The 20,390-nt window shown below is 44.8% G+C and overlaps 1 protein-coding gene across 9 annotated transcripts in view; it reads right to left on the minus strand.

The window, feature by feature from the left end:
- Positions 1 to 20,390, minus strand: part of LOC137564051 (pleckstrin homology domain-containing family A member 5-like) — a 272,573-nt gene that overhangs the window by 175,903 nt on the left and 76,280 nt on the right. For 2 of the 9 annotated variants that reach the window (XR_011030499.1, XM_068277363.1), the window contains one exon: positions 14,366 to 14,559. The exons of the other annotated variants lie outside the window; for them this stretch is intronic. Coding sequence is in view for 1 of the 2 variants with exons in the window: in XM_068277363.1 (XP_068133464.1) it covers positions 14,556 to 14,559 (4 nt within the window). In the remaining variant the exon portion in view is untranslated. Of the gene's footprint in view, positions 1 to 14,365; positions 14,560 to 20,390 lie in introns of those variants that run through there. 9 annotated transcript variants of the gene reach the window in all.

Below are 20,390 nucleotides of genomic sequence, written 5' to 3' on the forward strand. Positions count from 1 at the left end.
AACGATGCACAGAGACTCCATCTGCAGCAAGATGATGTTGTAGGTCTTTAGTGCTGGTCTGTGGGTTGACTGACTGTTCTCACCATTCGTCGCTTCTGTTTATCCGAGATTTTTCTTGGTCTGCCACTTCAAGCCTTAACTTGAACTGAGCCTGTGGTCTTCCATTTCCTCAATATGTGCCAAACTGTGGAAACAGAAAGCTAAAATCTCTGAGACAGCTTTCTGTGTCCTTTCCTTAAACCATGATGGTGAACAATCTTTCTCTTCAGGTCATTTGAGAGTTGTTTTGAAACCCCTATGTTGCTACTATTCAGAGAAAATTAAAAGAGGAGGGAAACTTACAATTGACCCCCTTAAATACTCTCATAATTGGATTCACCTGTGTATGTAGGTCAGGGGTCACTGAGCTTACCAAGTTCCAACAATTCGTTCGAAAGGTTTTGGAATGAATACAATGACAAGTGCCCAAATTTATGCACATGCCTAATTTTATTTTAACAATTATTGCACATTTTTTGTAAATCCAATAAACTTAATTTCACTTCTCAAATGTCACTGTGTGTCTCTTATGATATATTTTACTGACATTTTTTATCTTAACAACCAACTATTTATACAAGAAAATCATGACAAACTTTCACATCCCACTGTATATACCCAGACAGAATGTGAAAGCAACAAATTACAGGGAAGTGGCACATGTCACTTAGGGAACAGCTGTATAATTACAAAGTAAGGTCTCTGGGCTGTGAACAGTGTCACGAAGATCAAATCTCATTTACTTCCCAATATCTGGAATGGCTAAAAATTTACACAAAACACAATTATTTCATATTTCACTGACAAGCATATGGATATAACCATCCCTGACTGGCATAGACTTATGCATTGGCTGATGAGGTCATATGTCACTGACGCCCAAAGCCCTAGGAAGTGGCCCCTAGCGGAGAGCTAGAATCTGAAGGAGCGGAGGAGGCAAGCTGCTCTCAGAAAGACGTGTAAACTTTCCCACTTAGCACAGAGCTGGTTGCCATGGTTCCACCATATGAAATGAACACAACAATCAGGGTTGTGTGAAAATGGCTCCAGCAAATAATCATAAGCTATTTCCAGAGACTGGCACACGCCCGGAAGTCAGAGGAAGAGAGAGGGCGATCAAGCCAATACAGGATCTAGCCACACATCACACAATAGCAGCACAGAGACTTGGTGTTATGTTATATGAGGAGTAAAGTGTACCTCCCTCCATCACACACATCTTCCACAAAACTTAGTTACAGTCGTGCAGCGAGTGAGGGACTCACAATGTGGAGTGTGCAGGAACCAGGCTACGATCAGAACAGTCTGGACTAGATACCACTTATTTTGAATGCTTTCTTATGGCATCAGTCTCCTGTACAATGACAGCAGTCCTGTGAGATGGAGGCAGTAGTGGTCTCTAGAAAGATTACAATGGTATATAGCAGTCTCCTGTAACATGGCAGCAGTCTCTATCAGTCTCCAGCAACGTCCTGTTGCTGGAGACTGATAGACTGCAGATGACATGTCAGTAGATTCTGGTAATTACCTGTAACACAAGAGTGGTCTCTTGGTGGCGCTAACAATCTCCTGTAACACCAGAACATATTCTCCTGTAACTCTGCAAAAGTATTCAGTAACCTCCTGTCATATGGCAGCAGTTCTAGGAGCTTCTGTAGTAGAACGAGTAGTGCAACAACCTACTATTATCTACTGACTGGACTGGACTTGATGAATAGATGCCTTTTTTTCAACCAAACTATGTAGCAATGTAACAAGACCGCATTCGACAATCCCTATACAGATACCTTCATAGCCATCATAAAAAATATTTTGTAACCTTGTAAATGTTTATAGCAGTCTTCTGTTACATGGCAGCAATTTGAAGCAGTCTCCTGTAACATGCCAGAAATCTAGCAATTTCTTGCAACATGGTCTTTAGCATTCTATAGTAAAAGTAGCGGACATTAGCACTTTACTCACAACAGACAAGCAGTATCCTATAGTTTTAAGTTTCTTGAACCACAAAAAGGTCTCTATTGCTTTATAAAAACATGGCAGCAATCCCAATTAGTCTTCCATAACATGGCAGAAATATTTAAAAGTTAATACAACTTTTGACTCTAGCAGTCTCTTGTAATACAACATACATCTTTTGCAAAATGGCAACAGTTTCTATCAGCCTCTTTTGATACAACAGAGGTCTTTAGTAATCTCTTAAAGCGGTATCGTCACCATAAAAATCAAATTTCAACAGCAACAGGTCTGAGTGTATTAAATGATAAAGATGCTAATCCTGCATTCAAAACTTTCAAAACTTTTTCTGCTGTTATGATTTGGAGTTATCACATACTTAAGGAGCACTGGCCCTTTAGTAGTCGGTGCCAAAGAATTGCATGCTGGGGGTTCTTTTTATCTATAATGTATTCCTCCTCTTTCCTTTATTTCCCTGCCAGCTGCTTATCTGAAACCTAATCCCCTACTTACTTGTGTTTACAAGCAAGGCTGAGGCAACTCAGCGATTGGAGGAGACAAGAAAAAAAGTAAAGGGCAGAAATTACATCACGAGTTAGCCTTAAAGAGACACTGAAGCGAAAAAAATATATGATATAATGAATTGGTTGTGTACTATGAATAATTACTAGAAGATTAGCAGCAAAGAAAATATTCTCATATTTTTATTTTCAGGTATATAGTGTTTTTTCTAACATTGCATCACTCTATAATATGTGCAGATTACACAACACTCAGCATTCAAAATGAGTCTTTCAGAGCAGTCTGTGAAGTAATGAACTCTCCTCTGGCAGAGGAAAAGTAAACAGTTCAATTACAGTTGAGATAATAAAAGTCAGATAACAGCCCTCTCCACGACTAAGTTAGTCGGAGAGCTTAATAGCTTTTTTGCATAGAGATAACAACTGGAGTTTCTCAACTCTTCCTGTACTGGAAACAATTAGACTGATGTATCTGATCTTAATGTTTTTTTCTTAGCTGTACTACACATACAAATCATAATATCATAATTTTTTTTTTCGCTTCAGTGTCTCTTTAACTGTGGGCAAAAGACATGGCCCCCACCACTAACAGAATTCTCGTCATTTACTATATAACATTCACTGAAATCAAAACGTGGACAGTATAATACATGTGCTATGTAAGTAGATCAAGTATTTATCTACTTACATATGTGTTTTTTCCCCTGGCATAGTATGGCTGATCCTACTGCTTTAAAACATGGCCTCCTATATTATGGAAGCAGCATCCTGTAACATAGCAGGCCTAAAGCAGCATCCTGTAGCAATGCCAGCAGTCTGTAGCAATGCCCTTTAATATGGCAATATGCATCCCCTTCTTAATGTTGCATGTATATAGCGGTGTGCTCTAACAACTTTTTAGCATACAGGCTTTGAGTCTGATGGAGGCGAATGCAGATCTATCAGTTGATCAAACAAATCACATGCTTCTCCATGAGCTCTTTCAGACATGACCATCACTAGCTAGCAGGTTTCAACAACATGACAGAAATCTCTAACAATTTTCTGTAACACAGCTGTAGTCCCCAGCAATCTCTATAAAATGGCAGTGGTCTCTAGTACTAACATATAACATAGAAGCACTTTCTTACAGCATGGCAACCAATTCTATCAGGCTCCTATAAAATATCAGTATACTAGAGCTTTATGATAGCAGCTTTCTTTACTTTTCTCCTGCAACATAGCAGCAGTCTTCCAGGGTGTCCTGTAACATGGTAACAGTCTGCCACACCATGGCAGTAACGTCTACCAGTCTTCTATAGCAAAGAAGCGGTCTGTTGCAACATGGCAAAAGGTTCCATCAGTCTCCTATATCATGGCAGCAGTTTTTAGGCACATCTTGTAGCATGGAAGAGGTTTCTAGTGTTCCCCTGTAACAAAGTGGTTAGCAACAGTCTCCAATAAAATGCCAGCAGTCTTTAGCAGTTATTTTTTTACATGTCAGCAGCCCATAGCTGCCTTCTGTAACATTAAAGGTGGCCATACACTCGTCGATTTGCCATCAGATTCAACCAACAGATAGATCCCTCTCTGATCGAATCTGATCAGAGAGGGATCGTATGGCTGCCTTTACTGCAAACAGACTGTGAATTGATTTCAGCACGAAACCGATCACAATCTGTGGTGGTGCTGGTGCTGCCGCTGCCCCCCCCCCCCGCATACATTACCTGCTCCGCTGGCGCGTGTCCCCGCTGTCTTCGCAGTGATCGCATCTGCTGTATATCAGCAGGAAAATCGTTAGGTGTATGGGCCCCTTAAGGGCTTGAGCCCACTAAAGGTGGCCATACACTTATAGATTTGCAGCAGATTTGACCATCAGATAGATTTCTGTCAAGTCGAACCTGACAGGAACCTGACAGGAATCTATCTGATGTGTGCCACACACTAGGAACAGGTATGGCAACATTCATTACCATACCCTGGCAGTAGTCGCTAGCAGTTTCCAGTAACATAGCATCAGAATCACAAGACAAGGCAACAGACTGTGGAGTAAAGTGGAAGAAAACATAACCACACTTCTATACCATGGAAAACGTCCATTGAAACACGCAACTGTCTCTGTCAATTTGAAGTAGCATAACAGCAGCTCCTAGCAGTCTTCTATAGCATGAGCAATCTTATGCTGGGCATACACGGCACTTTCTTTCCTTATCAATCGAGCCGCTGATGGGATCCATTGATAATATCCGACAGGTCCGATGACCTGCCGGATAGATTCCCCGCTCGATCCCCGCCGGCAGACAATAGCGGGGAATCGAGCGGCTGATAAGGAGCGCCGGTGGGGACGAGCAGGAATCGATCCGCGCAGGCGAGCGGGGATGCGCGGGCATCTAGCCAGCAGCTCGATCCGGTGCATAATTGCATCCAGAAACGTGCCGTGTATGCCCGGCATTAGACAGTCTTTTGTAACAATACAGGAATCTTTAGTGGTACACTAGGGGCTTGTTTCAGTAACGCAGCGGCATAGCAGCAGTTTCCTGTTAACATGGCAGCAGTATATTGGTCGCCTGTAACCTAACAGCATTCTGTATTCATTTATTGTAGCATTTCAGCGGTCTATAGTAATCTACAGTAGCATAGCAGCAGTCTATAGCAGTCTACTGTACCAAGTCATGCAATATACAAAGTACAAGCTGGCACCTCCTTATTTTCCAGGGCCGTGGAGTCGGTCCAAAAATCCACCGACTCCGACTCCTCAGTTTAGGATTCCACCGACTCCGACTCCTCTAATTTGCATATTACAATTTTGTTGATTAAAAGTATGTAGCATGAAATTCGTCTCTTAACTGCCAACGCTTAGGAATTTTACAAGACAACTGAAGTGAGAAGGATATGTAGACTACTATATTTATTCCCTTTAGACTAAAACTAGTCCTTGGTAAGAGTACTTGTAAAAGGTACAAACCGGAACAAAGAACATCTATCAGGCCCTAGGCAATGTAAGTGTGGGTACATGTAAGAATGATGTGCAGGTACTCTGCAGGGGAATGAGGAGAGGAAGCTCTATTACACATTCTTCATGCACAATCTGAACAAGGTTTATGGGTGACAGACAACACCTCTGTATTCAATGTGCACAGCATTCTCAGTGGATTCCCTGCAGCTCTGTGGAGGGTGCATATGTAGAGTATAGTACTACTGTGTAACAAAGTAAACCTGAGACAGATGAAATTAAAGTTTTATACATACCTGGGGCTTCCTCCAGCCGCCTTCAGGATAATCAGTCCCTCGTTGTCCTCCTCCACCACCTGGATCTTCTGCTATGAGTCCAGGTACTTGAGCCAGTCGGGCGTAGTGCGCATGCACACACTCCGCCGCCAGGAGCATACTAGACCTGTGCAGCACTATTGCGCAGGTGCAGAATGTTCCTGGCTGTGGGAGCGGCATGCGGCCGGACAGCGCTGACTGGCTGAATTACCAGGACTCATAGCAGAAGATCCGGGTGGTGGAGGACAGCGAGGGACTGATTAGCCTGAAGGGGACTGGAGGAAGCCCCAGGTATGTATAAAACTTTACTTTTCATCCGTCTCAGGTACCCTTTAATTTGTAGTCACCAAACCAAATTTTAACAACATATCAAATTATTTGATTTCATCAGCAAAGGGAGTGCATACATTTGCATAAATCAGCATCAGTGCAGAATTATTTCCATCTCATTGACCATCTCTATTAGTGACACAGCTACACATCAGGCTTTATTCTTACAGCATAGATGTTATTTAGTATATATGTTACGGCCAGAACCCGAAGTTTGGCCACTTCTAGTTCTGGCCGGCCACTTCGGGTTCTGGCCGGCCAATGCGCGAAGTGGCCGCTGCGCTGCGGCCAATGTTAGAAATGGAATGATTCCTCTGAGGTTAATGTATCTTCTGGCCGCAGCGCAGCGGCCAAACGTATAACAACTTAGTGAATTTATTGCAATTCAGCCGGCGGCAATGTAACAATTCAAGCCGCCGGCTTTTTTTTTTCTGCCTCTCTCTCTCCTCTTATGGGCAGCCGGCGGGGACATGCGTGTCCCCGGGAGTCGTTCGTGGCGCCAGGGCAGCAGAGTGGGGAGGCTGCAGACATTGCTTCTGCCAGCACCCGCTCTGCAAGAACAGCAGGATTCCCCTGCCGCGACGAACGACTCCGGGGGGACACGCGTGTCCCCGCCGGCGGCCCATAGGAGAGCGAGAGAGGCGGGGGGGGGGGGGGGAGGAGAGAGAGGCAGAGAAAAAGCCGGCGGCTTGAATTGTTACATTGCCGCCGGGTGAATTGCAATAAATTCACTAAGTTGTTATACGTTTGCCCGCTGCGCTGCGGCCAGAAGATACATTAACCTCAGAGGAATCATTCCATTTCTAACATTGGCCGCAGCGCAGCGGCCACTTCGCGCATTGGCCGGCCAGAACCCGAAGTGGCCGGCCAGAACTAGAAGTGGCCAAACTTCGGGTTCTGGCCGTAACATATATAAGAGATTCCTGTGTACACATCATATATACAGTCACAATCAGATATGTATACCTGACCTTAAAAATACGGGGACTGCTTTATTGAAGCAGCACAAGTAACTAATTTTGATTGGTTTATTTCATTTTTGTTGACTAAGCACAACTATTACTGTATATATACTGTATATATACATTATTTTTAATGACTATTATCTGAGAAATAGAACATTTTATCATATTTTCTATTTTAATTACAGTTACAAATTCATTAGGAGTCGGAGTCGGTGCATTTTTTCCCGACTCCGACTCCAGGCACCCAAAATTGCCCGACTCCACGACTCCGACTCCACGACTCCACAGCCCTGTTAATATTTTCTAACAACTTTATTCCCTGAAGAAAACACAAGTCAACATTTCGAGATCCACCAGTCTTTTCCTCTGCGCAATCACATTAAAGGACCATTATTGCGAAAAAAGAAAGCAGTTAAAATCTGACAACCGACAGGCTTTGGACTAGTCCATCTCCTCATGGAGGATTCTGTTTTCAAAAGCATTTCCTGAACAGCAGTTGCCAAGTCTAAATACCAAAATAGTGTGCAAGTGAGTAGGGAGGCTGGATGGTATTTTACTATTTTGGCAACCACTTAAAGGGAACCTGTACTGAGTAAAATTATTTAAAATAAACACATGAGGTAACTTCAAATGAACATTACATAGTTACCTTGCCATCAGTTCCTCTCAGAAGCTCACCATTTTCTTCTGACAATGATCCCTTCCAGTTCTGACAACATTTTGTCAAAACTGAAATACATCAGTTGCTGTCAGTTAGGGCTGGTTCACACTTGCTTTAAAAACATATCCGTAGCTCCGTTTTTTTGTCCCGGACGAAAAACTGAGCCACGGATACCAATGTTAAAAATAGGAACAGTACACACGCAAGGTAAAAACGTATCCGCGTGCAATCCGCGGAATAAGTTTTTAAACCCGGAACGCAGAGTCCGGACTTGCAGCATTTTTCACGGACCCGTATACACGTACGGGTAGTGAAAATCAATGGGGAAACGGGCCTCCCTCTTCACTGACATTTTGAGACATTGGAAATGGATCAGTTTCCAGTGTCCCTTGGTGAAGGATGGGGCCGCCATGCTGGAGGGGGGTAGCAGCCAGGACAGGGGGCTGCGGGCAAAGCAGCGGCCAGGGGGTCACACCCCCCCCCCCCGCTCACCTGGGTGCCCCCCGTCCCCGCTCCCCCTCCAGCTCGCATATAACGTAATAAATTGTACCTAAGGAAGTTCGGCGAGCCGTGCACTTCCGCCCACACCGCTCGAGTCACTTCCTGCGATGCCGCCCACTGAAATACAGAGGGCGGCATTGCAGGAAGTGGCGGCGAGGGGTGTGGGCGTAAAAGCCCAGCTCGCCGAACTTCCTTAGGTACAATTTATTACATTATGAGCGAGCTGGAGGGGGAGCGGGACGGGGGGCACCCAGGTGAGCCAGAGGGGGGAGGCGACCCCCCTGGCCGCCGCTTTGCTCGCAGCCCCCCATTGTGGCTACTACCTCCTCTAGCAAAAAAAACCAAAAAAAAAAAAAACAAACACGCAAATCGATCCAGAACGTGTGCTGCAAAAAAAGGCAGCACGGATCCGTTAGCGTTCCGGTTTTTGAAAATCGGAGCCCGGACCGCGGATGCGTCCCGCACCCGGAGCTAGTGTGGCCCTAGCCTTATAGCTGAGAGGAGAACTGATGTGTTCATGTTTCCCCATGGCTCAAATGGGCGATGTTGCAGTTTAACTGTGTGCTGACCAGAAAGCTGTTATGGAGTAATGGCCATTTTCAAAATGGAGGACAGAGAATTTCATTGATCACAGTGGACGAACAGGACGCAGGAGAGGAGAAAGAGCTTGATAAGTAGAGTACACGGGAGGCAAGTATGACTTGAGCATTTTTATTTTCAGTTCAGGTTTTCTTTAAGCCTATCTGGACGAGTATTCTTGTCCAGATAGGCGCCGCTCAAGGCTAACTGGACAAGTGTTCTTGTCCAGTAATTTTGCGGTGGATCCCTGCGTGACCGCCGCATCCGAGCAGCAGTATTTCCGTGTCGGTGGTTAAGAAAGTGTAGCAAGGCTTCCCCGAACCAATCGCAATGCATGTAATGAATGGACATGACCCCAATCAGGGGAAGTACTCCTGGGTCGCAGCTTAGCTTCTGATTGGAGGAAGCTAGCAGAGGCAGGGAGAGCGGCATGTAATGAGGGAGGCGGAGGACACTGATTGACATTTGCAAGTAAACAGAAGGATAGCAACAAGCTTGTCGCTAGCCTTGCGCTATTAATCAGGGGGGACAGCAGAGCCCAGGGGACAGGCAGCAGTAGGACACAGAGGCATGTCACTGTGCACAGAACATGCCTCTGTGTTCTATTAAGATTTGAAAAAAAAAAACACCTCGGGTTCTCTTTAAACTGCCATTCAGGAAATGCTTTTGAAAACGAAGAAAACCCTGAGACTTCCCCATGGGGAGATGGACTAGTCTAAAACCTGTCTGTTCTGTCAGATTATAACTGCTTACTTTTTTCACTGGAGAAGTCCTTTAAGAGCATGTACCTACAATAATCCTTACACAGCGTTTAGCTCAATACTCAAAAGGGAATCAATGTGAAGAGATGGTAGCTGCAGTATAATCCATTATTGATACTGTACCAAGTCAGCCATCTACAGCACTGTATTTTAGCATGGCAACAGTTATATGCAACATAGTATAAAAGAATCATGTTACATGTCTCCTGTAAAGTGTCAACCACCTCTAAAGCCTCATCTACATGGTACAATTTTCCATCAGACCGGATCTATTGGATAATTTCCAACCTGTCCAATTGGATTGCGTTTGATTTTGCAATAGACTTTGGGTACTTATCAAATCACAATCTATCGCAAAATTGATCTGAAACAATTTGGACGTCCAAGTCGTGGATTTTGCTGCCCGGGGGAGGCAGAGCTTTGGGCTGTAGCTCTGCTTTCAGACCAATCAATCTGCGCTGATCGCCGCCTCTACCCACCCCTCTCAATGAAAGAAGACAGAGGGTCGGGGAGAGGCAGCGATCAGCGCAGATTGCCAGGAGTAGAGGCAGAGCTACTGCCCAAAGCTCTGCCTCTATGCGGAAGTGATCCGAAAATCTCCCCCCAGGGATTTCGGGGGTAATAATTGAGAGCTCAGCCGCAGGTATGCAGCGTTTCAGGTAAGGCATTAAGGCTTAAGAAGACTTAAGTAAAAACGGGGTTTTTTGGAGGCTTCAGTGTCTCTAATGGCTCTTTCACACAAGGAGCAGTTCCAACCATTTTTACAGCACGCAACTAGCATGCAATAACAAAGGAAACAGTCTATTGACTTTCATGCTACCATTCACATTAGAAAAAGCGTTCCAGAGGGTTACTAACGCTTCTGGGAGCTTTTAATCATACGGAGCAAGAGTTTTCCCATTGGGTGAAATTGAACTAGCGCCGTCTAAAGATACATACACACGGCATACAAATGTCTTCAGTTACGAGGCAGACAAAATACAAAAGATTTTAGTGTGTGTGCAAAATCGATAGTTTGTCTTAGCGATGATTGTACACACGCAACAACAGTCGTAGCGATATCACAGCAGCTGGTCTTGCACTAAGTGGCGATAGTTGTTGTCTAATTCCATTGTATATTCAATGCTCAACTAACGACAATTATAATAGCGACCGATACTGCACGCACGCATTCATGATGGTTTACACACACATACATATTACATATACACACAAACACACAGAAGAAAGGCAGTTCCGCCAGATATTATGCGCATGTCCATTGGAAATGATTCTGCAGTCTTCAGAAGACAGCCGTCCACACTTAACAACCCTGGATCGATCAGACAGTTCAATCGTTGGATAAAGGGCTTGTCTGCAGACATTTGTCACGCGCTGCGCACTCACAGCACAATTGTTGCACGAACCGTCGCGTGCCCGCAGGGACAATTGTATGCTATGTGTATGGGCAATAACAGCAACCTGCTGACGTCATGCTGTAGGTCACAGCGTTAGTGAGAAAGAGCCCTAAGAGTTCCATGCACCATGGCACAAGTTTTCATCAGTCTTCTGGCAAGAGGGCAGCAGTGTCTACCACACTCCTATAACATGCTTGAAATATCTTGTAACATGGAAGCAGTGCTCAGCAGTTTTCTGTAACACAGTGGAAGATTTTAGCAGTCTCTTGTAACATGCAACAACAAACATGGCAGCAGTCCCACACATTTTAGTATTATGAACAGAAGTTACCTGTAACTTGAAACAATAATATACTGTATATAGTGTCCAGTTCATGTTTGACCTATTTTTATTCAACAATTATACAATGATAAGAGCATTATTATCAGGGATTTCTGTGCAGCTGTCCAGTTTTGCAGTTGTCGGTGTCTCAGAGACAAGGAGAGGCAGCCTGCAGAGCACTGGTGTATATGTATGAATACAAATGTTACAAAACAAAAACTGGTAACCATCAGGCTATCCCAAAAAACCTTAGAGCACAATAACAGTGCCTCATGCAAGGCAGTAAATGACCCCACACATATGGTATGGGAGATATAAGAGCATCATTGAGAGTGATTTATAACAATCACAGCACTGTGGTACAATGTCACAATGTTGCACTCATTTCCAGGCACTGAGACACTGTGTCGCTTACAATAATTATCTCAGCCAGTGAGGCTTCACTAGAGATATGTGCACTTGACTGGTGCAAAAAGTGGGCAGAGAGCACCCTCTGCTGATTAAACCATGTAAAGGTATCGCAAATCCTTGCTTGTAACGGGACTCGTTGGCACAAAGAAAGATGGGTGATCGGAGAGTATCACCATCTCTGCCGTCACCATCATTTTCCCTGTCCTTCCACTGTGCACCCAGCACAGCAGCTGGGAAGTGTGTACCAAGAGCCACATGTCCCTTCAGCAGAGGGAGACATTAACCAATTAGCACCTACACGTTGCTTCCCCCTTATGGTCCAGGACATTTCATCTACTTCCCTATTAAATCAGATGGGATAAAGAGGCACGTTCCCTGCTGCAGGACATGCTTCTCTGCACCCGCCCCCCCCCCCACCACCACCACCACCACCGCTATAACCCCCCAAATTCAGCAACAATCATTGTCTCTATTCCGCAGGGTAATGTGAGGAGAAGGATTGCCCAGGTCTGTGGAGTCGGAACAAATTTGGGTACCTGGAGTCAGATGTTTCATAAACTGAGGAGTCGGATGATTTTTGTACCGACTCCACAGCCCTGGTAAGTATTAGACTAAGGAGTCAGAGTCATTTTGGGTACCTGGAGTCAGATGTTTCATAAACTGAGGAGTCGAGGGGGCGTCGGATGATTTTTGTACTGACTCCACAGCCCTGGAAATGACTACTCAAAACGCCCACTGGGCCTTCTTGCAGGCTTTCCACAGCTCTCTCTGGCCACTCCCCCGCCTCCCTGCACACTGGGAGAGCATCTTACTCACCTTCCAGCTTTGTGACCCTAAAGGCCACAAAAGTGAAAGTGTCAGACTGCAAGCCACAGTAGCGGTGGAGATGGCGGCTAAGTGATCAGGTAGCATACTTTTTATTTACATTTTCTGTCCCCACCTCAGGTTCTCTTTAAAGTACCTCTGACCGCGACCTTGGCCCTGATATTTTTAAGAGGTTTTGTGACTGGTGCTGTGCGACTAGCATACAGCACCATTCTCCCACCTCCAGCACCCCCCGTTCTACCATCAAACATGGGCAGGGAGGAAGTAGCAGTTCATCCCCTTTACCAGTCCTTAGTCCAGCCCCCTCCACTCGCCGCTATAGTTCCCCTTATGATTTGCTGAACTGTGTGCGGGCTTGTGGTGATTGAGGTTGGAAGGTTATCTGACCTCAAATACCACAAGATCGCACACAGCGCAGCTCCAGGGCTGAATAATGGACGCGCAGAGGGAAGGAAGAACTGCCACTTCCTCCTCGCCCGTATTCTACATTCTGATTCGTTGAAGATTATGACTGAGCAGAACATGGGCTACAGGGGGCCCAGGATGGTGCTGTGTGCTAGTCGCAGCACCAGTAATTAAACAATATTAAAAGTATGGGGGGAGGGAACCAGGTCACGGGTACTTTAAGTTAAGTGTCCTCATTTTAAGTGTCCCTCTTTTATGCCTCCTTACAGTGGCCCCTATTTTATGTGTCCCATGTGGAAACTTTGTGCTGTGCTGTTTATTTTCCCTGGTATTCAAATGGCCCCCTCCTTATAGCTTTCCATGGTGGTCTACTGGTAATCCCCCAACCATTATAATTTCCCCTGTTGGGTCTAGTAGTCCCCCTCCCCTCCTTATAACTTGTTCTGGTGGTTCCACCCTTCATTTATAGCTTCCCAGAGGGTCCAGTAGTTTAGTGTGGTCTCTCTCCCTCCCATATAGCTGACCCTATTAGTCTAGTAGTCCAGCCACCGCTCCTTATTGCTTTCCCTGGTTGTCTAGTGCCCTCCTACAGCAGCAAATGCTAAGAGTAGAGTGTGTGCATGTGGTTAGGGGGGTGTTAAGTGTAGGTGGGGGAGGAGTAATAAGAGAGTGGGGTTAGGGTGAAGTGCTAGTAGAGTATCAGTAAATGTACTAATATTGTACTATCATTAAAAGGAGATAGAAGAATATCCATAAGTTTACATTATTTCCAGAATATATTCCTGGAAAAAATATCGGAAATGTACAACTCAAATATGGGAGATATAAGCTTCAGTACAGATCATGTCACACATCCTACAGCAAGGTAAGATCTAAAGGCCCGTACCCACCTCACAATTTTTTTCAACGATTTTCCCAACGGCTGGCAATGTTTTGAGCAATGAGCGGTCGTTTACGCGATCTCACGCCATGGGTGAAGGCGCATGATCACGCAAACTTTGCTTAGCGTCGTGCAGCGATAATGACCGTTACGCTGGATTGGATCTTTAAAGAGAACCTGTACTGAGTAAAATTATTTAAAATAAACACATGAGGTAAATTCAAATAAACATTACACAGTTACCTTTCCATCAGTTCCTCTCCGAAGCTCACCATTTTCTTCTGACAATGATCCCTTCCAGTTCTGACAATATTTTGTCAGAACTGAAATATATCAGTTGCTGCCAGTTATATATCAGTTGCTGTCAGTTACAGCTGAGAGAAAAACTGATGTGTCCATGTTTCCCTATGGTTGAAGTGGGCGATGTTACAGTTTAACAGTGTGCTGACCAGGAGCTGTTATGGGGTAATAGCCATTTTCAAAATGGAGGACGGAGAATTCTATTGATCACAGTGGACAAACAGGAAGCAGGAGAGGAAAAATAGATTGAAGAGTAGACTACACGGGAGGTAAGTATGACTTGTGTATGTTTATTTTGACTTTTAATTTTCAGTATAGGTTTTCTTTAAGATCCCCACACAAAGTACCGCGATTGCTTGAAGTCTCGTCGTGCCTGCCATGTAACATCACACACACAGGAAGATTGAAGAAGATGGATTGGCAGAGTGCTAGTCATCAAGGAGACATCGCTGGATCCATTTACCTGCATCGTGAGGAGAGTACTTAGCATAACGTGCAGTACAAATTATGTCACACATCCTCCAGCAGGGGGAGATGTAACCAACAATACAAGTTATGATACACATTCTGCAAAAGAGGGAGATGTAAGCTACAGGAAAGCAGTGTTCTCCCCAGGCCCTTTTAGCTGGGTGCTCCACCCGGTTAGTTTTGGTGAGCACCCGTCTGTCATCGGCTCACCTCCTCCTATGCTGTGCGCAGAATTGTACAGAAAGGCACCGGCCCTGCATTCTCTCATATTGCCCCACCCGGCTACTTTTTTATGCCACCCGGCTACATTTTCATGCCACCCAGCTGGAAAAAAAATTCTGGGGAGAACACTGGGAAAGTGATGTCACACATCCTCCTGTAGAGAGGAAGTAACACCACACGTCCACCAACCAGCATAGGGAAATATAAGATTTGGAGAAGATCGTGCTACACATTTTCCCGCATGGACAGAGATAAACTTTAATACACATCATACTATACATTCTCCATCTGAGGGAAATGTAAGATGCAGCATTTAGATGTATATAAGCTGTCTGTTCCAACATCTCGTCAGCATAAAGGAACAGAATCTCAAGAAGCTTATTAGCTGGAAGCTTACGCTTTTTCTTTTAACTTTAGTACCAGCAGTCTCTGCCCCCTTAGGCCTAGTTCACACTAGGTCCAGAAAAGTATCCGTGGCTCCGTTTTTCAGCCCGGATCAAAACCGGAGCCGCGGATAGCAATGTTAAAAATAGCAGCCATCTTCACCCAAGAAAAAAAACAATTAGTCTGCATTTGCGCCACTAGTTTTCAAAACCTGAACGGACGGTCCGGATTTGCTGCATTTTCATGGACCACGGATACATGGAGGGGTAGTGAAAAGCAATGGGAAACGGATCCCCCTCCACACAGGCAGTTTTGGACACAGAAACGGATCCATTTCACATAGGGGGCCGCCATGCCCGAGGGGTGTAGCAGGCAGGACGGGGGTGGCTGCAGGCAGCGGGGGACACCCCCCTGCCTCACCTGGGTCCCCTGTCCCCGCTACCCCTCCAACTAGTTTCACAATTAAAAATCATTTAAAATCAATATAATGTAACAGCCGGGAACTTACTTCCTTGCGTCCAACCGCAGCCACGTCACTTCCTGTAATGCCGTCCTCTGATGTTCATTGGACAGCATTACAAGAAGTGACACGGCGAGTGGTGGATAGCAAGTAAGTTCCCTGCGCACCGCCTGCTACATTATATTGATTTTAAATGGTTTTTAAATTATTGAAACTAGCTGGAGGGGGAGTAGGGAAGGGGGGACCCAGGTGGGGAGGAGGGGGGTGAATGACCCCCCCCCCTCCCCCCTTCCTGCCTGCTCTCCCTTTCAGCATGGCGCACCCCCCCCCCCCCCCCCCACACACACACACACACGGCCAGGGACGTTTCCACGGACTGGAAACGTCCTTGCAAAAAAAAAAAAAAAAAAAAGCCATTTGTCTCAAAGGGAGAGAAAAAAAATTGTTTACAAAAACGGATCAGTTTTAAACGTATCCATTCTGCAGGGGACAAGTGTGCACCTAGCCTTAAAGAGAAACCGTAACCAAGAATTGAACTTCATCCCAATCAGTAGCTGATACCCCCCTTTTCCCATGATAAATCTTTTCCTTTTCACAAACAGATCATCAGGGGGCTCAGCATGGCTGATATTGTGGTGAAACCCCTCCCACAGTGTGAGGTCAGGACCATGGTCCTGACCTCACACTGTGGGAGCCTTGTTGCATTGTGGGAAATAACAGCTGTTTACAACTGTCAAAAAAGCAAGCAGCTATCTCCTTCCAGTGACATCACCTGCCAGCAGTAAAAGTTTCACCATGCGATACATGTCAGAATGTAAATAAGGGAGAGGAAAGATTTTACAATGGGTAAACACTGACTAAATCATTCATACATAATTGTAAAAATGAAGCACTTTTTTATTACCGGTACATTACTTTCACTGGAGTTCCTCTTTAAAGAAAACCTGTACTGAAAATAAAAGTGAAAATAAGCATACACAAGTCATACTTACCTTCCATGTAGTCTACTCCTCAGTGTCTTTCTCCTGTCCCGCGTCCTATTTGTTCACTATGATCAAGGGAATTTTCCGTCCTCCATTTTGAAAATAGCCATTACCCCATAACAGCTTTCTGGTCAGCACACAGTTAAACTGTAACATCGCCCACTTGAGCCATAGGGAAACATGGACATTACCCGGTACATCCGTTTTCCTCTCAGCTATAACTGACAGCAACTGATATTTTACTGACAGCAACTGATCTATTTCAGATCTGACAAAATATTGTCAGAACTGGATGGGATTATTGTCAGAAGAAAATGGTGAGCTTCTGATAGGAACTGATGGCAAGGTAACTCTGTAATGTTCATTTGAAGTTACCTCATGTGTTTATTTTAAATTTTTTTACTCAGTACAGGTTCTCTTTAAGGACCAGAGACCACTGGTACCAGAAACCTTTGAATACTGACAAACCGCCGCACATACCCGCCTCAGGCCACCCACTCTGCTGTCTATATGGACAGCAGAGCACTGTGAGCCAGTCAGGAGCCGCTTTCATCGGCTCCTGACCGTGTGATCAATGTAAGCCAATGGGAGATGGTTATATTGAGGACAGGGTTTAGGAGCCAATGAAATCAGCTTCTGACCAGCTCACAGAGCTCTGCCGTCAAAGAGACGGCAGCGCGCGAGAGTTGCGGCGGGAGAAAGCGATGAGAGTGACAAGAACGCGTGGCGGCAGTGATGTGAATTCTACGCCCTAGCAGGCTTAATAACAGCATTAAAACAGTAGATTTCAATCACCACTGTCCGGAAACGGTTATGTCAGCCAATATGATGGCTAACATGGAACAATATTTACTGCAGCACACAGGTGAGTTGAAGCAAAGGTGAATTTTCCATACATAGGGAGACATAAGCAGGGACCATAAGAGACTATAGAATGCTGCTAGGCACAATACCTAGAGGAATGGTGGAGCAACAAAAAGAACAACCAGAAATTCACAGTCTACCAATCACTGCAGAGGGAGTACACAATGGCCCCTTATTTGGAGAGGCTACACCACCCCAAAGACAGACCCTAAGCCTGTACCGTCTAAGTACTCACAGCCTGGAGATAGAGACAGGGCGGCACAGATAGACATGGAAGCCTAGGGAGGAGAGACTGTGCAGGCAAAGTGACCAGAGTGCCCTGGGGGATGAGGCCCACTTCCTGCTACACTGCAGCAAATATGCATCTGTAAGGACTGCCCACTTCTAGAGACTTTCCCCCCATATCCTGGACTTAACATCCACAGATTAAAGGAAACGTAACAGCCTACTAGGGAAACAACGGTGCAATTAGCTGCCCGATATGTTGCCACCACATAAGAGGAATTTGATACCCCATTGACTGTATACCCCTTATACTGCCCCAATACCCTCCCTAACCCTATGGACTATACTGGCACCTATACCCTCCCCAAGCCTATAATCCCACACCACCCCCTCCCATACTAATTGCTAGTGTTTTGCTTTCGCAATGCTAAATGTATTTGGACCTGCCAATAAAGCTTTTTTTTTAGGATTGGATTGGAGAAGCTGTACAGCCTATGTCACACGTCCTCCAACAGAGGGAAATGTAAGCAGCCGTATAGGTGATGTCACACATCTTCCAACAGAGAGAGACATAAGCAGCACTATAGTTTATATCTAACCGCGAGAGATGTGAGCTGTAGTAATGTCAAGGGAGGTCATTGAGATACCAAGAATGTTAAGTTGATGCAAATTGTTTGTCAAATGTATGCAGTTTAGAATTGGACAAACAAAATCATCAGCTACTCCATTTGAGTGACCCAACTCCAAACTTTGTACTTTTGCATAAAATTAACACTGATTCTAGTAAGGTTACTCATTCTTTAGCAGTGATAGATGTAAGATGTAGTAAAGAACATGTCACACATCATCCAGCAGAGGGAGATGTAAGCTAGTTATACTATACACTAGACAACATTCCTAATAAAAAAAAACTAAGCCAACAAAAATCTATTATTTATGAAGACCCCCCTTCAATTGATGTCTGATTGTTTTGTTAATCAGACAGATGTAGATTGACACACCCTAAGTATGGGGAGAATCTTGCAACTGCATAAGCAGCGTTAGATCAGACCCCTGCTGAGATCAGATCTACTAGTGGGGAAAGCTCGCAATCTGGTGAACAGTCAATATCAGGTAAATTTTGTTTGTTACCACATTTTCCATTTTAACATAAACGCCAACACAGAGCATGCTGCATTTTTCCTGTGTTGGCGTTTAGGTCAAGTCAATGGGAGCGGAAATAAATGACATAGCAATCGCAGTGCTATGCCATCTTCTTGCGATCACACAATTTGCACTCTTTTGCCACACTTTACAGCTTTAAAAACAATGGTACACAAAATATTGATGTAACAAACAGTGCGTAGATTGCAATTTAGGGATAAAACCTGCCATCTTTACAGACATCCTTCAGCAGTGGGAAATTTTAGCTGCAATACAGGTGATGTCATACATCCTCCAGCAGAGGGAAATGCTATCAACAATACATGCAATGTCAATACATCCTCTAGCAGAGGGAAACACTGCAATACAGGTGATTCCATATATCCTCCAGCAGAGGGAAATGCTAGCTGCAATACAGGTGCTGCCATACATCCTCCAGCAGAGGGATATGCTAGCTACAATACAGGTGATTCCATATATCCTCCAGCAGAGGGATATTCTAGCTACAATACAGGTGATTCCATATATCCTCCAGCAGAGGGATATGCTAGATACAGTACAAGTGATGCCATACATCCTCCAGCAGAGGGATATTCTAGCTACAATACAGGTGATTCCATATATCCTCCAGCAGAGGGATATTCTAGCTACAATACAAGTGATTCCATATATCCTCCAGCAGAGGGATATGCTAGATACAATACAAGTGATGCTGTACATCCTCCAGCAGAGGGATATTCTAGCTACAATACAGGTGATTCCATATATCCTCCAGCAGAGGGATATTCTAGCTACAATACAAGTGATTCCATATATCCTCCAGCAGAGGGATATGCTAGATACAATACAAGTGATGCTGTACATCCTCCAGCAGAGGGATATGCTAGCTACAATACAAGTGATTCCATATATCCTCCAGCAGAGGGATATGCTAGCTACAATACAGGTGATGCTGTACATCCTCCAGCAGAGGGAAATGCTACAATACAGATGATGCCATACATCCTCCAGCAGAGGGAAATGCTACAATACAGGTGATGCCATACATCCTCCAGCAGAGGGTAATGCTACACTACAGATGATGCCATACATCCTCCAGCAGAGGGAAATGCTACACTACAGGTGATGCCATACATCCTCCAGCAGAGGGAAATGCTACACTACAGGTGATGCCATACATCCTCCAGCAGAGGGAAATGCTACAATACAGATGATGCCATACATCCTCCAGCAGAGGGAAATGCTACAATACAGATGATGCCATACATCCTCCAGCAGAGGGAAATGCTACAATACAGGTGATGCCGTACATCCTCCAGCAGAGGGAAATGCTACACTACAGATGATGCCATACATCCTCCAGCAGAGGGAAATGCTACACTACAGATGATGCCATACATCCTCCAGCAGAGGAAAATGCTACACTACAGATGATGCCATACATCCTCCAGCAGAGGGAAATGCTACACTACAGATGATGTCATACATCCTCCAGCAGAGGGAAATGCTACACTACAGATGATGCCATACATCCTCCAGCAGAGG

This window comes from Hyperolius riggenbachi, chromosome 3, assembly GCF_040937935.1.
Source record: "Hyperolius riggenbachi isolate aHypRig1 chromosome 3, aHypRig1.pri, whole genome shotgun sequence".
In the NCBI taxonomy this organism is placed as follows: Eukaryota; Metazoa; Chordata; class Amphibia; order Anura; family Hyperoliidae; genus Hyperolius; species Hyperolius riggenbachi.